The sequence below is a fragment of the Xiphophorus couchianus genome, chromosome 18, assembly GCF_001444195.1.
Source record: "Xiphophorus couchianus chromosome 18, X_couchianus-1.0, whole genome shotgun sequence".
Taxonomy (NCBI): domain Eukaryota; kingdom Metazoa; phylum Chordata; class Actinopteri; order Cyprinodontiformes; family Poeciliidae; genus Xiphophorus; species Xiphophorus couchianus.
The window spans coordinates 30,951,858-30,970,799 of NC_040245.1; the positions used below are offsets into that span (position 1 = coordinate 30,951,858).

Sequence of the window (18,942 nt, forward strand, 5' to 3'; positions counted from 1 at the left end):
TGCTTCAGCGCTTGCATTTTTTTTTTCGCAATGGGACTTTGCGGACGTTTCCTGCTGGTAACTTCACACCGACGTCATCTGATTATTAAAGTACTGACAGACAATGTCAGGTCTTCGTTGATCCTCCTGGAGCTAATCTTTGGCTGAGCCTTTGCCATTTTGGTTATTGACCATTCCATTCGAATAGTTGTTTTTCTTTTTCTTTCTCGCCTTTCTGGCTTTGGCTTCCATTTTAAAGAGTTTGAGATCATTTTAGCTGAAGGTGCCTTGATCCTTAAACAAGGGTTACCTGCATACATTTTTTTTCCCACATAATCAATGACCTCGCTAACTGAACTCAGCACTGCTATTTTTTTTAACACAACCCTTTTGGTAAATGATTCGGTTTCACAGAATCAGCAGCAGGCACATCATGCCTGCTAGTTTTCTATACCTTTACAAAACCTTCTAGAAATTTGTTTGTAGTGTAGAAGAAGAAATTCTAACAATGATTTATCTTGCTAGTGATGTGGGACTGCTACTATTTTGAAAACTGCATGTATGTGAGCAACAGACTGCATCATAATTTCCTTGAGATTAATAAAGTACTACCTAACTTAAGTAAAAGTAAAAATGTCTACAAGAGAAAATTTATTATTTAACTTCAGGAAAAATTATTTTAATAAGTTCATTTCTGGAATAAGTGGTTTTGCTTTTCTCCACATTTACACTGTACACATGCACAACAGCTTTTAAAACTAGGGTTGGAAGTGGAAAAATGGCATTTCATAAGCATTTTTCAAGAATAAAATTACAGATATGAATCAACAGACCCAAAACCAGACAACAGAATGTATATATCTACAGAATGAGTCAAACATAAAGATTAGCAGAAAAAAAACATGCAACATCAAACAGGGTTTGGGAGATTCATAAGTCTTGTGTATTGGTCATTCTGTTCAGCTTGATTTTTTTTACAATAATTTTACACCAATGCTCAAGACAAAAGGGCTTGGCTTCTGTAGAACTTCACGTCTGTAACAAGGATGCTTCGTCAGGTGCTTCACATCCCTGCCACAAACTCAGATTTGTATCTTTTATCAAAGAAATTAATTTGCCTTAGTCCCCCTTAGCCTGGCAATTGCCTTCCTGCTTAATTCCACATAATTCTCATCTCCCTTCAGTGCTCTATATTGGATTTCTCTTATTGAAGTGGATTTTAACCAGGCCAGTCAAAAAGGAGCAGTTGTGAATGGTGATGTAGTTTCTGTACCATTTAAGAACTGCAGTCTGCCTACCACTGTAGTTTGACAGAGGAGGAAGTGAAGGAAGTCATTCAGTCTGTTAGCCACACTTCCAAATATTAAATCAACATTAAAGCTGCAGTAACTATTAAAAAAGAAAATTGACATATTTGATAACTGTCTTTATAGTATAAGACAGATAATCTGTAAAAAAAATAATTGAGCTCCTCTCAGTAATAACTAGAAACATCCTTTTAGAGGCAGGAGGAGGGTCTTAGTCCTGACAATCATGCTCATACCCATCTCCAGTCAGAACTATGGCTGCACAATATGGGAAAATCTTGGGCTACTGATAATATTACGATAACTAGTATATATAACTAGTTGTCATATATGCCCAATTTCTACTTTCCTCTCCGTCTCATCTCTGTTTCCATCATTCTGTGACCTTTAGCATTTTTGGGCAATGTCATTAGTGTCCAGTAGGAACATCTGGTGCTATAAGACTGCCAAACTGATTGAATATTATATTACTGAGAAAAATTGAGATTTATGACACTAGAAATAAATCCTAACTGATTGCATTCTAAACAGTTCTTGGTGACGTGAATATTGCACACACTTATTTTGCAATTCTGATTTTACATATTCTCGTAAACAGATTCCACTGATTTCATGAGACTCCCATGACTTTGAACATGACATCACTCTAAATTTCCTTTTGTAGCTGTTTTTGCAGCTACAAAAACAGATCTACCAGTTGCAAAAATCTGCTAAGGCAGAATTGCCAACATCTGCAAATAGAAACAGAAGACAGTTTTGGAGAACAGGCAAATGTCTAGAATAAACACACCAAACAGCTGAAAACTGTTACTAAATACAACTATAAAATATATGATGGAATATTCCTAAATGATGCAATATTTATCAAGAGTTTAACATGTATAAGAAAAACGAACATTGTCACACACTAACAATTCATATAAATATACAGAGTACTAGCTTACTGATTTGTTTACTGTAGTAGCACCTTCTGTTTATATTCAAGATAAGTTTTCAGTGATTAAATAAAATACATGTCAAAACTCAAGGTCCATTTAACATGGAAGCTGTGGGGTGTGCACATCTAGAAGGAATTTTATGTTCTATCACACAATAAAAGAATGTATAAAAATAGATTCATTTTGCATAAACAGTTCTACATACTTAAATACTCAGCTATAAAATTCATAATATTTACACCAGCAACATTATGCATACCCAGTTCTTCTACTTATTACCACACATTGTGGTAGCACAAGCTGGAATTTACATTTGAATATGCAGGATTTAGAAGGAGATCTAATGGGTGTACTTCAGTTTAAAATAAATTCTCTTCAATTCATATTTTAATAAGTGACTTTTCCACAATATACCAAACACTGAAGGTTAAGAAAGCCATTTGTATTGGAAATGGCTTTAGGAGCAAACATAGGTTCTCCACCACAGTAAGGCCAAGAATGTTTATGGTGAACTGGCTGCAGCCCAACATTCTGATATAAGCGTCCCTCTCCCTCAGCGTCGATACTGCTTCACTAGCATTTTAGGAATCAAAAATCAGATAAGAAAACGTTTTAAGTGGGATTTGATTAAACACTTAGCACAACCTTTAACAAAGGTTGCTCTGACAATGTCAGAGGTGCAATCATCCCAAACAGGAAGCCATAGGAGACAAAGATAACAGCTGGTGTGTCTTTTCAGCAGACACACACTGTGGTCTTGTTATGCTGCTGTAGAATGGGAGAGACAGACTCCTTCTGTTTCTCCTCAGTGTTGTGCTGGACCAGCGGTGGCCTGTCAGTTCTGCGTTTAGCCTTCTTTGCCAAAAGGCCTGACGAAGGGGATCCATTCAGAGTTCTTTTGGTGGATGTCTTCCTGGTTACTGTTCTGTCAGCTAGACTGGAGTGACTGGGCGAGTCCATGGTGCTGTTTGAACATAGAGGTGACAGACTAAAAGGGTCCGACAGAGTCATGTGGTAGAAACTGTTGCTTCCAGATAGTCCATCCTGTCGCTCCAGAGCAGGGAACAGCTCAGACATGGCAGAGGTAGAGTCTTCATCTGGGGGTTGCTGCTGGAACCATAAACATAGGTGAGTTATTTAGCAGGAATATAAATCAACATTTTTCAAAATGCAGTATCTCATAAAAGGAAGTGTTAAATAAAAGGAAATGTTTAAAACCAATGAAAAGTAGCTGGTTTCATTCTGAGGATTTTTCTAAATTATGAGCAGCTAAAAGAATTAGCTTTGAGTCATCATTACCGGTAGTAGCGGAGTGTCTGCACGGGATATAGATGTAGGAGGACACTGGGACACTTTGGCCAGGTCCAGTAGCACCTCTTCATTGTGGAATGTTTCTTTGGAGCCCCCAGGTTCCAGCAGGGCAATCACAATGGCACTGGTGTTGTCAGCACGTAACATTCGTTGGCGCCACCGCAGCAACGAATGGCTCACAAGCTGCCTGGCACTTGTTACACCACATGGTACCTGGAATGACAAATGCTTGTTATTGTTGTGATGAGCATTGATAATGAGATAGACCTTATTGATTAGCCATTACACATGAGTCTTTTGACCAGGCTTCCTTATCTGACTGTTAATCTAAAAACTACAAAGTACTAGAGAATCTCATCAACCCAAACAACTTACCATTTCCTCATCGTTCTTCTGACACATGGAGATGGCCTCTTGAGGTGGCACCATATTCCACAGACCATCACTCCCCAGGACAATGTAGCGGTGTTTTCGAGGGTCAAGAATCACAACGCTGGTGTCTGGCTCAGGAGAAACCACAAACTCTCCACTGTAGAAGTCATAACTCCACAAATCACCTGTGGAAGTTCAAAAATAAATATGAATGAAGCTGCATCAATGATGAAAAAAGACCAGCATGTTTTAAGAAGGTATCAAAGGTCAAAAAACACACAAATGCCATCAGTTGTAATCAGCAGCTCCAAACAGATAGTAAATGTTATGTCTTGAAAGTAATCCACACCACACTGACAATTCCTCCTGCTATAGAACCTTTTATTAAATGACATGCAACTCACTATCAAAGTAATGAATGTTGCTTAATTTTTCCTGGAAATTTTAAAAAGATGAACAGAATGGTTTCCAGTATGTTTATTGATGTAACTCATGCCTCTGTAATGAATATGTACAAGATGACCTCGTCGTTTGTGTCCCTGGGTAAGACACTTCACCTGCCTTGCCTGCTGGTGTTGGTCAGAATGGATGACAGCGCAAAACTTCAGCCTGGCCTCTGTCAGACTGCCCCAGGGCAACTGTAGCTACGATCCAGTAGATTTCCATTATCTGCATGTGAATTTGCTCTTTGAGATTTTAATTTGATATATAAAGGGAATTATAAAGAAAATTGATTATTATTATTATTATTATAGAATTAAACAACTAAGCTGGATTGTTGCAGTCAACAACAGTTCAAAGTGTTGCTACAATGGTTTATTTTTAAATTAATATTTAAGCTTCTGAAATAAATTTCTGAGCTTTCTTAATGGCCAAATCATCCGTTCAGGCAGCACCAGCTGTGGCGTAATTGACTGAAATTGTTTTGTTGGTTGTTTCTCACCTAAAGCTCGAGCAACAGCCAAGAAAGGTATCTGGTCAATAATGGTGCTCCGACGAACTGGACCATTGTGACTGAGTCTGGGCCTCTTCCAGACCACACGGTTCACTCCTGACTTCTTGATCACACTGAGGGAGATACGAGAAGAGAGGCAAGCAAAGTGTGGACTTTGTGGACTCCACATAAAACTAATTTTATGTGGATAAAATTAGTTTTAAGCAACAGTAAAGTGTTGCTCACCTCCTTTACTACTTTTCTTGTCACAAGAACAGGTCAAACCTACTTCTCTATGAAACTTACTACTCTCATCCACAGGGAACAGGTCTAGGATTAAAATTCTAATAAACTTCTAATGATAATGAAATCAAATAAATAATTAAGATTTTAACCAATCTGACTTTATGTAAACATGCTAGAATAAACCTTTTGTTTTTAAAGTAGTTTCACCAACTTAACCTGGGAGAAAAATTGCAACCTGACTGGAATTTCAGCTGGTTATGTAAAATAGCATTATAATCATTACTCATGATTTAATCCCAGCCTTTACAACAATGAGTATTTCTCCAACCTCTTTCCACCCAACATTTACCTGCATCTGCATGTTCCTCTGACTTGTAAAGCAAGTTCTGGTGACAGAAGCTACAAACATCTAAAATCTTTTAAAAGGCTGCATAAAACTGTTTACAAGGCCTACAACACCCTTAAATATATCGATAGCCTCACAAGCTTGGTCAAACATGTAAAAACAACACAACTTTATTTTGTTCAGTTCATTTAGGTCAAAGATGTACAAAAAATACACTGCAACAAACTTTCTTTCCAGAGAAAGAATGATGTCACTCAGAGCACAAAGAATAGCATTAGACTGAATAGATCTGTCTTATAGATTGGTAACATTGTCACTGATACCCGAGCTAGATTATTTTTCAATACTGGGATCAATACAATATTGATATCGGTTCATTTACGAAAAGCCCATCCCCCAAGGCTTCAGTGGATTCTCATCCAGAAAGATATTTAGACATTTTTCATTGTTGGTCTAGACCACTGGTGTCACACTCCAGCCCTCAAGGGCCACTGTCCTGCAGTTTATAGATGTGCCACAGCTACAAAACACTGGAATGAAATAGCTGAATTACCTCCTTCTTGTGTAGATCAGTTCTCCAGAACCTTAATGACCCAATTATTCTATTCAGGTGTGGTGCAGCAGAGGCATATCTAAAAGTTGCAGGACACCGGCCCTTGAGGACTGGAGTTTGACACCCCTGGTCTAGACATTCCTTCCCGATTAATCCAAAATTTCCAGATATTACAGCAATGTCTACTTCTAAATGTTCCTGATTATAGCCTGTCATCAATGTGTGCAGAGCCAGAGAAAAATGTTGGTTTACCTCCCTCCAAGACCTTCGATACGTTCTCTCTCTTTGGGTAATTCAGGCTTGTGGTCCTGGGTCACTTCGATAGCTTTGATGAATGGAACTGAAGGATCATCCTGGACACCCAGAACTATGGCTGAATCGCCGACATGAGCCACATACATGCGGTTTCCTCTGAGCACTACAACACTGGCTGTGGTGCCTGATGTACTAGGAAGCCCTGTGAGAGTTTTTGGCCATTCAGCTGTGAAGAAAATAAAAAGACAATACATGTTTACTGATTGTGTAAACATTATTAGGGGTTCAATGTTAACCACTTGGCTGACACCAAAAATCAATACACAGTACAGAAAGGTGCATTAAAAAATATATATGCATAAAAATTATTATATCATTGTTGTTCAGCAGTTTTTTTCCTTCTGTTTTAAGCTTAGTTCTCTGATAGTAGCTCAGATTTTAAGGACAAGCCTCATCTGTCCAGAAACGGGCCTAATGCTGACCTCAACAGACACTTACAGTGTAACTACCGGGATAAAAACTGTGACTTGCTTAAAAATACTGCTGACATGCTCCAGCAAGTCCAGCCCGACACAAACACACCCACTGAGACAGTATCTGAACAACCCAAACTCAGCATAACGTGTCTATAGTCAGCCAAGCTAATTATAGAAACTAAATTTCATGTTTGACTATAAAACACAACAGATGTCGTTTATGGTTTTGAATCAGCTCTGCTTGATTCTGTGAACATCCTCAGTGGTGCTTTGTTTATAGTCCATGACTCGGAGGCAGCAGCTAACAGTGCTGCAGCTAACACCGCTAGCTGCGCGCAGGGCTGAAGTTGGCATCCGATTTAGCACGAGTTCATTGTATGCCATTTTGGATTTTGATATATGACTGCAATCATAAGTCAAACATGTACACAATTATTATCTATAGATTTGCAAAACCTTCACTTCACTTGTGAAAACAATGCAGTTTTGATTGTTTATCTTTTGGCAAATAGATGTCTACATTGCAAATGGCTTGTGTAATTGCTTCCATTTTATCATAAATTCACATTTCAGATCTTTTATTCTTTGCAGGGAAATGTGCTAAAATGTCAGAGTCTCTGGTAGAAGCAGGTCACAAGAAAGGAGAGGAAAATATATACTAATACTGCCATTGCTGTATTCAGCCATAGTAGATCAAAGGTATCATTTCTTAATACTTCACAGCCTTTATGTAGACCACTAAGCTAAATCAAAACTGAAAACTGCAAGACTCAGAACGGCCAAGCCTAGTCTACACTGACTGAGGTAAAGTCAGCTGACCTTAGCTCTCCCCAAAGACTAGCTTCATAAATGTTGGATTACCATTACAGTGATAGAGAAGCAGAGGTACCCTTGCTGGCAAAAACTATCAGAATAAGACATAACTACCACTACCATATGCTATATCCATAATACATATATAGATTCTGTAGATTTTGCAGCTTCATGCAAGTACTTCATAGGGTATATTTTGTCTCATGTTCAGGAATTTATTTCTCATAAATCCCAAGAGTTGACAACAAACTTTGAGAATATTATGCTAAAGATTTGCCTATGCTATTGCTAGAACTAATATTCTATAGTTTTACTGTAAATCTTAGAATAAACACCGAGACTCATTTTCAAGAATTTCTTCTTGATTTTTATTGGCATTTGGCCAAGTAAGTAAAACACCTAAAACATAATTTTCAATAAATTAACAGCTTTCTGTAGCACTTGATGGGTGAGGAGGTATTATTTCTTTCAGCTGTATTGGAGTAGAGAAGCATCTACTCCACAGGTGTCAAACTCCAGTCCTCAAGGGCCGCTGTCCTGCAACCTTTAGATGTGCCATAGCTACCATACACTGGAATGAAATGGCTTAATTACCTCCTTCTTGTGTAGATCAGTTCTCCGGAGCCTTACTAATGACCTAATTATTCTATTCCGGTGTGGTGCAGCAGAGGCACATCTAAAGGTTGCAGGACAGTGGCCCTTGAGGACTGCAGTTTGACACCCCTGATCTACTCCAACACACTCATCAGCTTGCTATTTATTCTATGCCTCTCTGGCTGTGTTTATGTCTTCTCAGACAAGTGATGAAAGTATTGAAAAGAACAGTCTCCCTCCATCTGTTAAGCTTTCTCAGTCAGTATAAGCCCAGACTGAAAACTCATCTATTCTCCCTGGCCTTCAAGACCAGTAAAAGAGAAAAGGTAAAGGATGGAAGATAATCATTGCAGCTAAATTTTTAAATTGTTTGGGTTTTATTCATGCTATCAACTTTTGGTATCTCTGCTAATTTTATTTGTCTTAGTTTTACTAAACTTAATTTTATTTCTATTTTTTCTCTTTTCTAACTGTGATGTTTGTTGTGAAGCATTTTGGTCAGCTGAGGCTGGGGGGACGTTTTGTCTTCATCTTGTGGCCAAATGCTGTGTGTGGCTATAGTCCACCTCTGCTGCTATAGTCCACCTCTGCTGTGTTTGTACTTTAAGTCCTGTTGTATTTTCATACCTTTGGTTGAAAATACAAATAAATTTTGACTTTGAAAATCAAAGTCAACTTTGAAAATGGGAAAGACCGCATATTGAAAACCAGTGCTTTAAAATACAATTTTTGATTTATGAGACTAACGGCAGTTGTCTGCTCCTGATCCAGATTTATTTAAAATGCAAGAAGCCATCCTCAAAACGTTCATAACTAGAATAGACTATTATTAGGTCATACACTATCCTTTAAAAACACAGGTCCCAAAAGGCCATCTTTGAGTACAAACACAGCAGAGGTGGACTATAGCAGCAGAGGTGGACTATAGCCACACTCACAGCATTTGGCCACAAGATGAAGACAAAACGTCCCCCCAGCCTCAGCTGCAACTTGTATTTGGATCTGTATTTGTATTTTTGAAGACCGAGTACAAATTTCACTGATTACAGTTTTATTAAAATATAAATTGGAATTATTTACCTTAACACAGAGGTGTCCAAAGTCACTCCTCAAGTGCGGGTATCCTGCATGTTTTGAACCTCTCCCTGGTTCAACACACCTGGATCAAATGATGGCTCATTTGCAGGCTTCTGCAGAACAATGGCATGCTAAGGCTAAGGAGGTAGTTACCAACACCGAAGAGAGAACTAAAACATGCAGGATACCGGCCTTAGGGAGACTTATCGACACCCCCATTTTTAGCATATTGGAGTCGAGGAAATGAAATCCAAATCTTTAAAAGACAACGGAATGACCCTTTAAACAAGCAACTATTCAGAGGCATCGAATCTGATACTGACTTCAGTTACGTTAGCGGTCATATTAAATTCGAAAAGAAACACAAAATACTCTTATTTATACCTAAACCCGACTTAACCAGCATTTAAAATGAAACAACTCATGGTGGAACAATAAAACGCTTGTCAGACAGTGGAAAATTACTGTTGCCGTAGAACCTTCGAGTAAGCTAGCAGTAGTTCGGTGTCGGCAAAACATTCATGTACGTTCCACAAAGTCCGGTTTTTGGCCATGTTTAAAAAGATGAGGATTACATAATTTAATTTCCAACTGGTTGATATTAATTAGAATTTTGTGAGTTGATGTTAAACTTACGTAGCTTCTTCCACATAGCATGGTGGCAGGCTACAAATCCTTTGCGTATAGCTGAGCAGACCTCCCGGTCACAGTTGGACCAGAACCCGCGTTGTTTCTTTATGTATTCCCATAAACAGTCTCGCGCAAACTGCGCAGCCTCGCTACCCCCGTGGCCATCGAACACCGCGAAGAACGCCACGGAACGGCGGGAGCGACCGGAGGTACTGGCTTGATCTCGAGGTGGACACTCGCTTCCCGGTGAAATGGTTTCCTCAAAAATGTGTTTTTCTGCAGTTCGAACTCGTTCACTTGATAATTCTGTAAGCTGCTCAGTTTTGGCTTTTCCATCTTTAATGTCTGGATGTGAATCCACAGCCGTAACGCTGACGCTAAAAGCTCCCCCATTACCCGCCTCCTGTTCACCCGGCGTCGGCTCATCTTCCCCCGGCTCGGGCTCCACTATGACCTCAGTCACGTCTTCCATGTATTTCCTGCCTCCTTGGTCAGTAAAGACACTAACTCGCATCAGCAAGGCGTTTTCCATGGTTCCAGCTCTATGAAGCTTTTCAAGTTTTCGGATTTGTTAGCATATAAAATTGAAGCTGGGTCTGATTTGAATGCGGGGAAACGTCCTGCCTTTGTTTATGTTCGGGCGTAGTAAGCATGCTCAAACCGTACGTCTTGACGTCAGAAACTGCCTACTTCTGATTAAATGACGTGGCAACGCCACTGCGGCTGTTGCCCTCTACAGGTTAATCCAAACCTATTCTCATTAAAGCAAATAGGCCACATAATGTAAAAACAGGAGCACAGCTGAAATCTCTACACCAGGTAATTAGCAACTTGTCTGTCATAAAACAGTTCAAGGGTTTGCTGTGGTTACAGTTCTTTATTTTGCAGAGTTGTCAGACACATTTATGTAACCTGTGTGTACGATTAACGTCCTTTACTGATAGCCTAGACTTATACTGACAATTAACCTTGATGTGTTCAGTTGAAGGGACTCAAACCACAGCAGCTGCTGGTTGTTCTTTAATGCAGAGGCCTGCACAAGTTGTTACATTTAGCTATTTATATACAGGTTTTTTACTGTCTTTCTTTCTTTAGAATCGGAATCAGATTTATTGACCAAGATTGTGTGTACCAACAAGGAATTTGACTTTAGTTTCTGTGCTTGCATTATACCCTTATAGAAATGGAATAAAGGAAAAAAGGAACAGTATGTACATGTGAGTGTGTACAGCCATTTATCAAAATAAAGAAAATGCTTATGATTGTGCAAATATGCCATTTTTTTTGTTGTCTCTCAGTAGATGTTTATTGAATTGGGGAAGAAACTGTCTCTGTGGCAGTTGGGTTTTAAGTGTCATTCTGTAGCATTGACCTGAAGGTCTAACAGTTTTATATGTTAGACCTGCAGAAAAACACATGTCCTGGACGGAGAATCAGCCTTGATTCTCTCTGAGATTCTCTCTCTCCCTGGTTGTTCATGCCACTCTGGGCCTGTCCTGTTTTGTGGCTGAGTCAAACTGCACTGATGGATGTGAGTGTATACAAGACTGAATGAATAATAACTCGATGAAATTTTACTCGCGTAAGAGTAGTAATACTTTTTAGTAAAATTACCCAAGTAAAAGTAAAAAGTACAACATAGTAAAAATTCTCTTAAAAGTACATTTTTTAAAAATCACTCAAGTAAATCTAATTGAGTAAAAGTAGCTAGTTACTACCCAACTCTGGGTGTAAGGTGGTTAATAGGAACAGGAAGTGATCCACAGTAGACAGTGTTGTTGATGATGGCGAGGGGAGGCAGTGTGGGAAGTGTTGTCTGAAAGTCCACTGTCCTCTCCACAATCTTGAGCAGGTTGACCACATCAGTAGACCAGCTGATCAACTTCTTGTCTGTATTCAAACTCATCACTGTCCCAGATCAGAACAATGACAGCGGTGTCATCTGCAAAGATCCTGAAGTTTCATAGACTGTAAGTTAACTGCATCATTTGCTGATCTCTTTGCCATGTAAGTAAATTGCAGGGGGACCTCCTGAGATTGACTGCTTCATCACCAGTCGGTCAAAAGACTTCATGACTACTGACATCAGGGTGACTGTTAACTTGATATCCTGAGGAAAACGTTTTGACATATCTTGCAAAGTCTGCTATCACGCACCCATGACCAGAATGGAAACCAGTTCTAAAAGTTGTGGATGATAGCCTCTTCTCTGCACTCTAGACACCATTGTGCTCCATTTCAACACAGAGATTTTCAATGTTTTTAAAAAAAATATAATTCTTCTTACTGTCTGTCAGGCAGGTGAATATTAACACTGAATATACTCAGTTTCTTTGCGTTTCCAAAGGTGTATCACAGGGGTACATCCTTAGCCCCATTCTGTTCTCCATTTACAGTGGATACATAAAATATTCAGACCCCTTTAAAATTTTCACTGCTTGTTTCATTGCAGCCGTTTGCTGAATTTAAAAAAGTTCATGTTATTTCTAAAGAATGTACACTCAGCATCCCATTTTGACAAAAAATACAGAAATGTAGAAATTTTTGCAAATTTATTAAAAAAGAAAAACTGAAATATCACATCGTCATAAGTGTTCAGACCCTTTACTGTGACACATTTAAATCGCATGCTGTTCATTTCTTCGGCTCCTCCTTGAGATGGTTCTACTTCTTCATTGGAGTCCAGCTGTGTTTAATTAAACTGACTGGACTTGATTAGGAAAGGCACACACCTGTCTACATAAGACCTCCACCAGTCAGGGCTTTATGGTGGAGTGGCTGGATAGATTCCTCTTCTCAGTGCCAGACATATGAAAGCCTCCATAGAGTTTACCAAAAGACACATGAAAGACTCAGACTGAGAAATAAGATTCTCTGGCCTGATGAGATGAAGATGAAACTTTTTTGGTGTTAATTCTAACACCAATGAGTGGAGAAAACCAGACACTGCTGTCACTACAATCCCAGCAGTGAAACATGGTGGTGGCAGCATCATGCTATGTGGGTGTTTTTCACCTGCAGGGACAGGATGACTGGTTGCAATTGAAGCAAAGATGAGTACAGAGAGATCTGGAAGAAAACCTCTTATAGAGTGCTTAGGACCTCAAATGGGCCAAAGGTTCCCCTTCCAACAAGACAATGACCTGAAGCACAGAGCAACAAAGAACAACTCTAAAACCATTCTTTACTGGCCCAGCCAGAGCCCTGACCTAAATTCAATTGAGCATGCCTGTAGAGACCTGAAAATGACTCCACCAACGTTCACCATCCAACCTGAACGGAACTGGAAAGAATCTGCAAGGAAGAATGGCAGAGGATCCCCAAATCCAGGTGTGAAAAACCTGTTACATCATTCCCAAAAGGTGCTTCTACTCAATACTGAGCAAAGGGTCTGAATACATATGACTGTTTTTCTTTTTTAATAAAGTTGCAAAAATTTCTACATTTCTGGAGTTTTTTCTGCTGAGTGTACATTCATGAGAAATAACATAGACTTTTTTGATTTTAGCAAATGGCTGCTATAAAAGCAAACATTTCAAAGGTGCCTGAATTCTTTCCATACCCACTGCAGATGAATGATATTCCACATGCTGTTGGTAAAGCATATAGGTATACGCTGATGACGCCTTTTTGTATGTCTTTGGTTCATCCCCTTTCTTTAAATCAAAGATTATTTTATATCCAAAGTCACTTCTGTGAATGTAGAATTATTCTTGAATGATAAGGGAACAAAAGTCCTATGGTTTAACTGAAAATAAATGTTTATCTCTCCAACTTGGACTTCAACGCTACAAATGGAACCATCATTGTCTGTCAAAGCAAAAAGTGGATTTCTGTTCAAAAACCTTGACTAAAAGAAACATTATTGAAATATAAATTATTCATGTTTGATTATGGTGACATAATTTATAACATACTTGCAAATAAATTAAACTGGATGCAATATGTCATTCTGTCATTTGATCTATTTCTAATTCATCTTATAAAACACACCTCTGTTGTTGAACTGTCAGGTATTTAGCTTTCATTGCAGACTTGTGACATCTACTGGCTCCTGTTCATTTATAGCACCCAACTAGATCTTTCTCCTCATTATTTAAATCACTTACTACAACAAGAATCCCCCTGACGATACAGTCCTCATTCCTCCCAACTTATTAAACTGAAAGTCCCTAGAACTAAGTCTCCTTTTATGTCTTTCTGTTTTCTTACTGCAAATGACTATAGTTTTTTTTATTTATCAAAATACACTGCATCTCTACACTTTGATTTTATTTCCTGCTTTTAATCACAGACTAAAGAACCTTATTAAGTAGTCATGTCATTTTTTGCAGAATAATTACATTGCTTATTATATGTGTGTAAATGTTGTAGCAGTTTCAGGCTAACATTGTAAACACCAAATTGTAAAACTGGTGAAAAACTAACTTTAACTATTGTCACTGCTTATTACAGTCATGTTGTTTCAAATGGGTTTTACCATATTTTCTATTGCAGATTTTGCCTTTAGAACTGTTTATTCAGTCAATAACCCTGAATAATGCTTCACAATGGACTCTTGAGTTGAAATAAAAAATGAATGGGTCACTGATCTTAATTATTACCCGGTGGGTTTTTTGTGGTGGTTGTAGGCTTGTTTTTTTTTGTTGTTTTTACAAAAACATATTAGATTTGGCTTTAAAATAATTCCAGTCTTATGAGGGTTTTAAAAGGTTCAGCTTGCATTGACATATTTTACAATATTTGAGCTTATCAGAAAAATGATGAGCTAACTTTTTTCTGTCATTGGTTAAAGACTGAGCATCACAGTTTCAGTCAGTTCAAACAGATTTGTTATAGAAAACCAATGAGAAATAAGCAAACTGCTGGTGCAGTTTCCCTCGACTTAGAACAGGTCTTTGATACGGTGCCCCATAATTTACTGATTTCAAAGTTCTCATAATTTAAGTTGTCACTGTCTTGGTTTCGGTCATATTTAAAAGAACATGAACAATGTGTTGTCATCAATTATAGTAAATCTTCCTTTATCAAAATTGAAACAGGGATTCATCAAGGAACTATCTTCAGGAATCCCCTCAAAGGATAGTCTCCCTGAAATTTGTCCTGAAATTAACCTGCAAATGTATGCTGATAATATTATTTATGAGTGGGATTAAAGCAGTATCGCAGTCAGTGAAATACTGAATAACAGCTTGTAGAGAATGTCGTCGTGGCCAAATGACTCCTGTTAATACAAAGAACAAAAAATGTGTATTTGCTTTTCAAAAAAAGAAAGCACCCTTACAGTCCTTGCACATTCGAATCAGTGGAGATTCTGTTGAACAACTATCACATGAGAAATATTTAGGAATAATTTTGGATGCTCAGTTAAGAGCAATATTGATAGAATCCACAAAACTGTTGGAACATACATTTCAAAATTATCAGAAAATGTCTAACGCTCTACTGTGCAGAGATGTTTTGCAACTCAATGATCCTTTCACATTTGTCTTATGGAACAACAAGTTTGGTTACAAACTAACCAAACTATACTCAAATTACTGGAAAGTCTTTAAAATTGGGCCTTAAAGGCATTACATCAGAAGCTAATAATACTTCATTACTGTAATATTCTTTCTAATTTTGGTATCCTGGATTGTTTAAATTTTATAAGTCACAACTTTTTAAAATGGATTTTTAAATGCAAAGGTAGATTAGCTTTAAATGGCTACTGCACGGTTCCCTAACGTAGAGCCACTTGTGCTCAAATTACTCTCTATATTAGAGGATCTGAAATTTGGAGCTCACTCCCTGTCAATTTAAAGTCTATACCAGTTTATGTATGTTCAAAAACAAACAAAACTCCACTTATATCAAAAACAGAACTGTAACCATATGTAAATATTTCTCTTGTATTGTTGTGTTTTAAAATTTTCTTGCTTTTTATTTATAATTTTGCACATGTTGTCAATAGTATGTTTTATTTTAATAATTTAATTACCACTACTAATAATGACTCAGAGCCTCCATGTTGTTCAGACTCTGGGTCCATGGTGAGGAGGAGGAGGCGGTTCTGTGCCCTCCAACTATCAAATTATGGGCAAGAATATTTTTTTCATACACTGGTTTGTGAATAAAAACGTAGGTCTGATGTTGACGTTAGAAAAACTGTTTCTATTTATAGTTTCATAATCGTCCTCACAATAGCGGGAAAAAACCCGCCTCGCCACTAAACACAGAAACGCTTCGGCTGCAGAGAAACTTCTGACTTTAACTTCATCATTCTGCTAAATGCCCGGTTCGCTACAGGCAGCTTGAGTCGGTCCACCGACAGATATAGAGAATATCTGTCTTTCTATCAGACATCCTGATATAAGACACGGTACCGACTGTCACCGCGAGTCGCAACGCAGATCAAAGCCCCGGTACCACCCGGTACCACCAGGTACCTACCACCTGGTGACTATTTGCTCTGGTTCTCCTTAACGTTTCTACCAGGTGGGTTAAAGCCGCTGCTGACGGGATCTGGGCTGGAGGTTCGCGGCTGTAAATAGAAGTTATTGCAGAACCTCAAGTGTTAAAGAAAGATTCGGCCCAGAGCAGTTGGAGTTCACAAAATAAACATCAGAGAAAATACTGGAGCAATAATTAGAACCGCAGCATAAAGCCAAACATGCCACAACTAAATGAATCAAAATGTTCCCAAAGCATCGGTGGACAGACAGGGGCCACCGGGGGATTAAAGGTAGATTCCAGGTAGATTCCAGGTAGATTCCAGAGATGCGCATCGCAGCAGCTGTTCCTCCAGGGGCGGCCCAAGGTAATATGGGTCCTTAGACAGAACCCCCCTCCCTCCGAAACCGACCTACTAAGAACCTCAGCATCACTAACATGTTTAAATATACACTGCTCAAAAAAATAAAGGGAACACTCAAATAACATCCTAGATCTGAATGAAAGAAATATTCTCATTGAATACTTTGTTCTGTACAAAGTTCCATTTGCACAACAGCAGGTGAAATTGATTGTCAATCAGTGTTGCTTCCTAAGTGGACAGTTTGATTTCACAGAAGTTTGATTTACTTGGAGTTATATTGTGTTGTTTAAGTGTTCCCTTTATTTTTTTGAGCAGTATAGATAAGGTGAATCTGTGAGAGGAGACCAGGTTTATTGGCAGAGTTTAAAATCAATCACTGATTATTGGTTATTTGCTGTGATGTATTTGTAAACAAACCCAATTCAAACACAAAGATTACAGCACATTGTAGCCATGGTAACACAACAATCAAACTATCAAGATGATTCTTTAAACTTTTACAAAGTAAACTTCCTAATTGAATCCTAAATGTACTATTTATCTTTCTCAGCTGATGCATTAAATAAAATTTAACAACATTGTAATTCTCTATAAATGATGCTACAGGTTAAGATCTATGGTCTGTGTTACAATTAAACCATTTCTAGGGGCCCCTGAATATCTGGAGGCCCCTAAATGTCTGGAAGCCCCTGAATGTCTGGAGGCCCCTGAATGGCCCCTACCAGCAGCTACTGAGTTTTCTTTGCCTTTATATCCCAGTCTTATAATTCTAGATCTCAGAGATGCTAACATCAAACTATTATATAGAGTTAACCCCTTTGAGTTTCTGATCTATAAATCAGTCTGCAGCCAGGTTGTTCTAGAGGTAAAATAGATATTATTAGGGCTTCATTAGTAAAATGGCAGCAATTTTGCTTATTTCATAACTTTATAACGTAAGCAACCTTCTCTCCTCTGGTCTGTTTAACAGCTACAGTCTCAGATCAGCTCAGCCCTCCAGGACTGTCAGCAGCAGAAACAGAAACTTTATACCTGTTGGGGAAAATATAGACTATATTTGCTTTGCATTTTCCCGCATGATGGCAATGATATAGTAGGATCCAATTAGATTCTTGATTAATATGGGTTGTTGCTATGTTGTTGTACGGAGTTTTTGTTCAATGTGGCCCTTTTCTACATTTGAGCCCCTGCCCCTCCATAGGTCTCTGCACGGCCCTGACTGTATGTATGTAATTGGGATTACTAATTAGGTAAAAATAATTATCTTTTGAAGTTTTAGGTTCATTTTTAGACTGATAATAATACAAAGCCACTTGAACTGTTTTCAAAGCATATCTCAAAGTATTGTACTCATGTGCATCATAAACACAGATAGAAACTTCACTGTCTGGATTTTAGATGTATTGGTGTCTTAACAGCCTTCAATGTGGATCAACAGCATCTAGTCCTAAAAGGTTTATACATTGAACCTTATATCCAGACTACACTAGTTCCCCTCTAACCTGTCACCTTTGCTTGCAGGTTATAGATCTTGCTTTAAGCACAAATTATTTTATTATCAATCTGGTGTCTTTGCCAACTGATTTAGCCTGAAACAGAGGAGCGGGTGTTTTTTCAAAAACAAAATGAAGGATATTGCCATATTTTAAGTTCTAGGATACTTACAAGAAGATTTAGGTCTATTTGCCTTTTGTTAAAGGTTCCAAAAACCACATTGTTTCGCGTTTACAATTATTTTATCTTTATTCTTCCTATTTAAAAATATATGTGTAAAAAACAGCACCTTCAATCTCTGAGTTAAATAGAATGGGTAAGCACCATTTACTAGCCGACGAGGGAACCGGAGTGCCATGTAGGCGGAGTTTACGATCCATTTTAAAGCAGCGTAATCCCAGTTCGGTCATATTATGACTCGAAGGACTTTTGGTACCCAGAACAACAATGTTTAGATTTATTGAATCAAATAATTGAATCTGCTGAACAGCACAGCACGTACAGGCCGTGTTTAACCAGCTGTAGGTTTGTTTTATCTTATATTTATCTTATCAAAGGTCTATCTGAGATTGCGCTGCCTTGTATTATTTGGTTTACTGTGACACTGTCACATTTACTCCCTCTGGCCAGAAAAGCCGTGTACATTGTATATGGTTTTTCTTATAGCTATATAAGTGAAAAACAAACAAATAGGTGACAATTTTGTCCGTTTCTACACCTCTTCCCTCCACGCTCAAAATTACGTCTCCTCGAGTCGTTTTCCGGCTGACCGTTAAGGAGTGAGCTCACCGTTTTCATCAACTGCACTATTACGTCATTGC

At 38.3% G+C, this 18,942-nt stretch overlaps 1 protein-coding gene across 2 annotated transcripts; it reads right to left on the reverse strand.

Annotated features, from left to right (window-relative positions):
* Nucleotides 1–617: 617 nt before the first annotated feature.
* Nucleotides 618–10,511, reverse strand: ppm1da (protein phosphatase, Mg2+/Mn2+ dependent, 1Da). Of its 2 annotated transcripts, none has more exons than XM_027999146.1 (6): nucleotides 9,838–10,511; nucleotides 6,239–6,467; nucleotides 4,851–4,975; nucleotides 3,911–4,092; nucleotides 3,524–3,748; nucleotides 618–3,331 (listed from the first exon to the last, which is right to left on the reverse strand). In XM_027999146.1, the coding sequence occupies exons 1-6, from the start codon at nucleotides 10,361–10,363 to the stop codon at nucleotides 2,960–2,962; spliced, it is 1,659 nt and encodes a 552-aa protein (XP_027854947.1). In that variant the 5' UTR covers nucleotides 10,364–10,511; the 3' UTR covers nucleotides 618–2,959. The 2 variants fall into 2 exon arrangements, with proteins under 2 accessions (XP_027854947.1, XP_027854946.1); XM_027999145.1 differs by having other exon boundaries at nucleotides 618–3,334.
* Between the last annotated feature and the right edge of the window lie 8,431 nt (nucleotides 10,512–18,942).

Coding starts and splice junctions, on each gene's coding strand:
- ppm1da (XM_027999145.1), bottom strand. CDS start 10,363: ATGGAAAACGCCTTGCTGATGCGAGTTAGTGTCTTTACTGACCAAGGA. Junction 6,468..9,837: donor TGCTATGTGGAAGAAGCTAC/GTAAGTTTAACA, acceptor TTTTCTTCACAG/CTGAATGGCCAAAAACTCTC. Junction 4,976..6,238: donor ATCGAAGGTCTTGGAGGGAG/GTAAACCAACAT, acceptor TATCTCCCTCAG/TGTGATCAAGAAGTCAGGAG.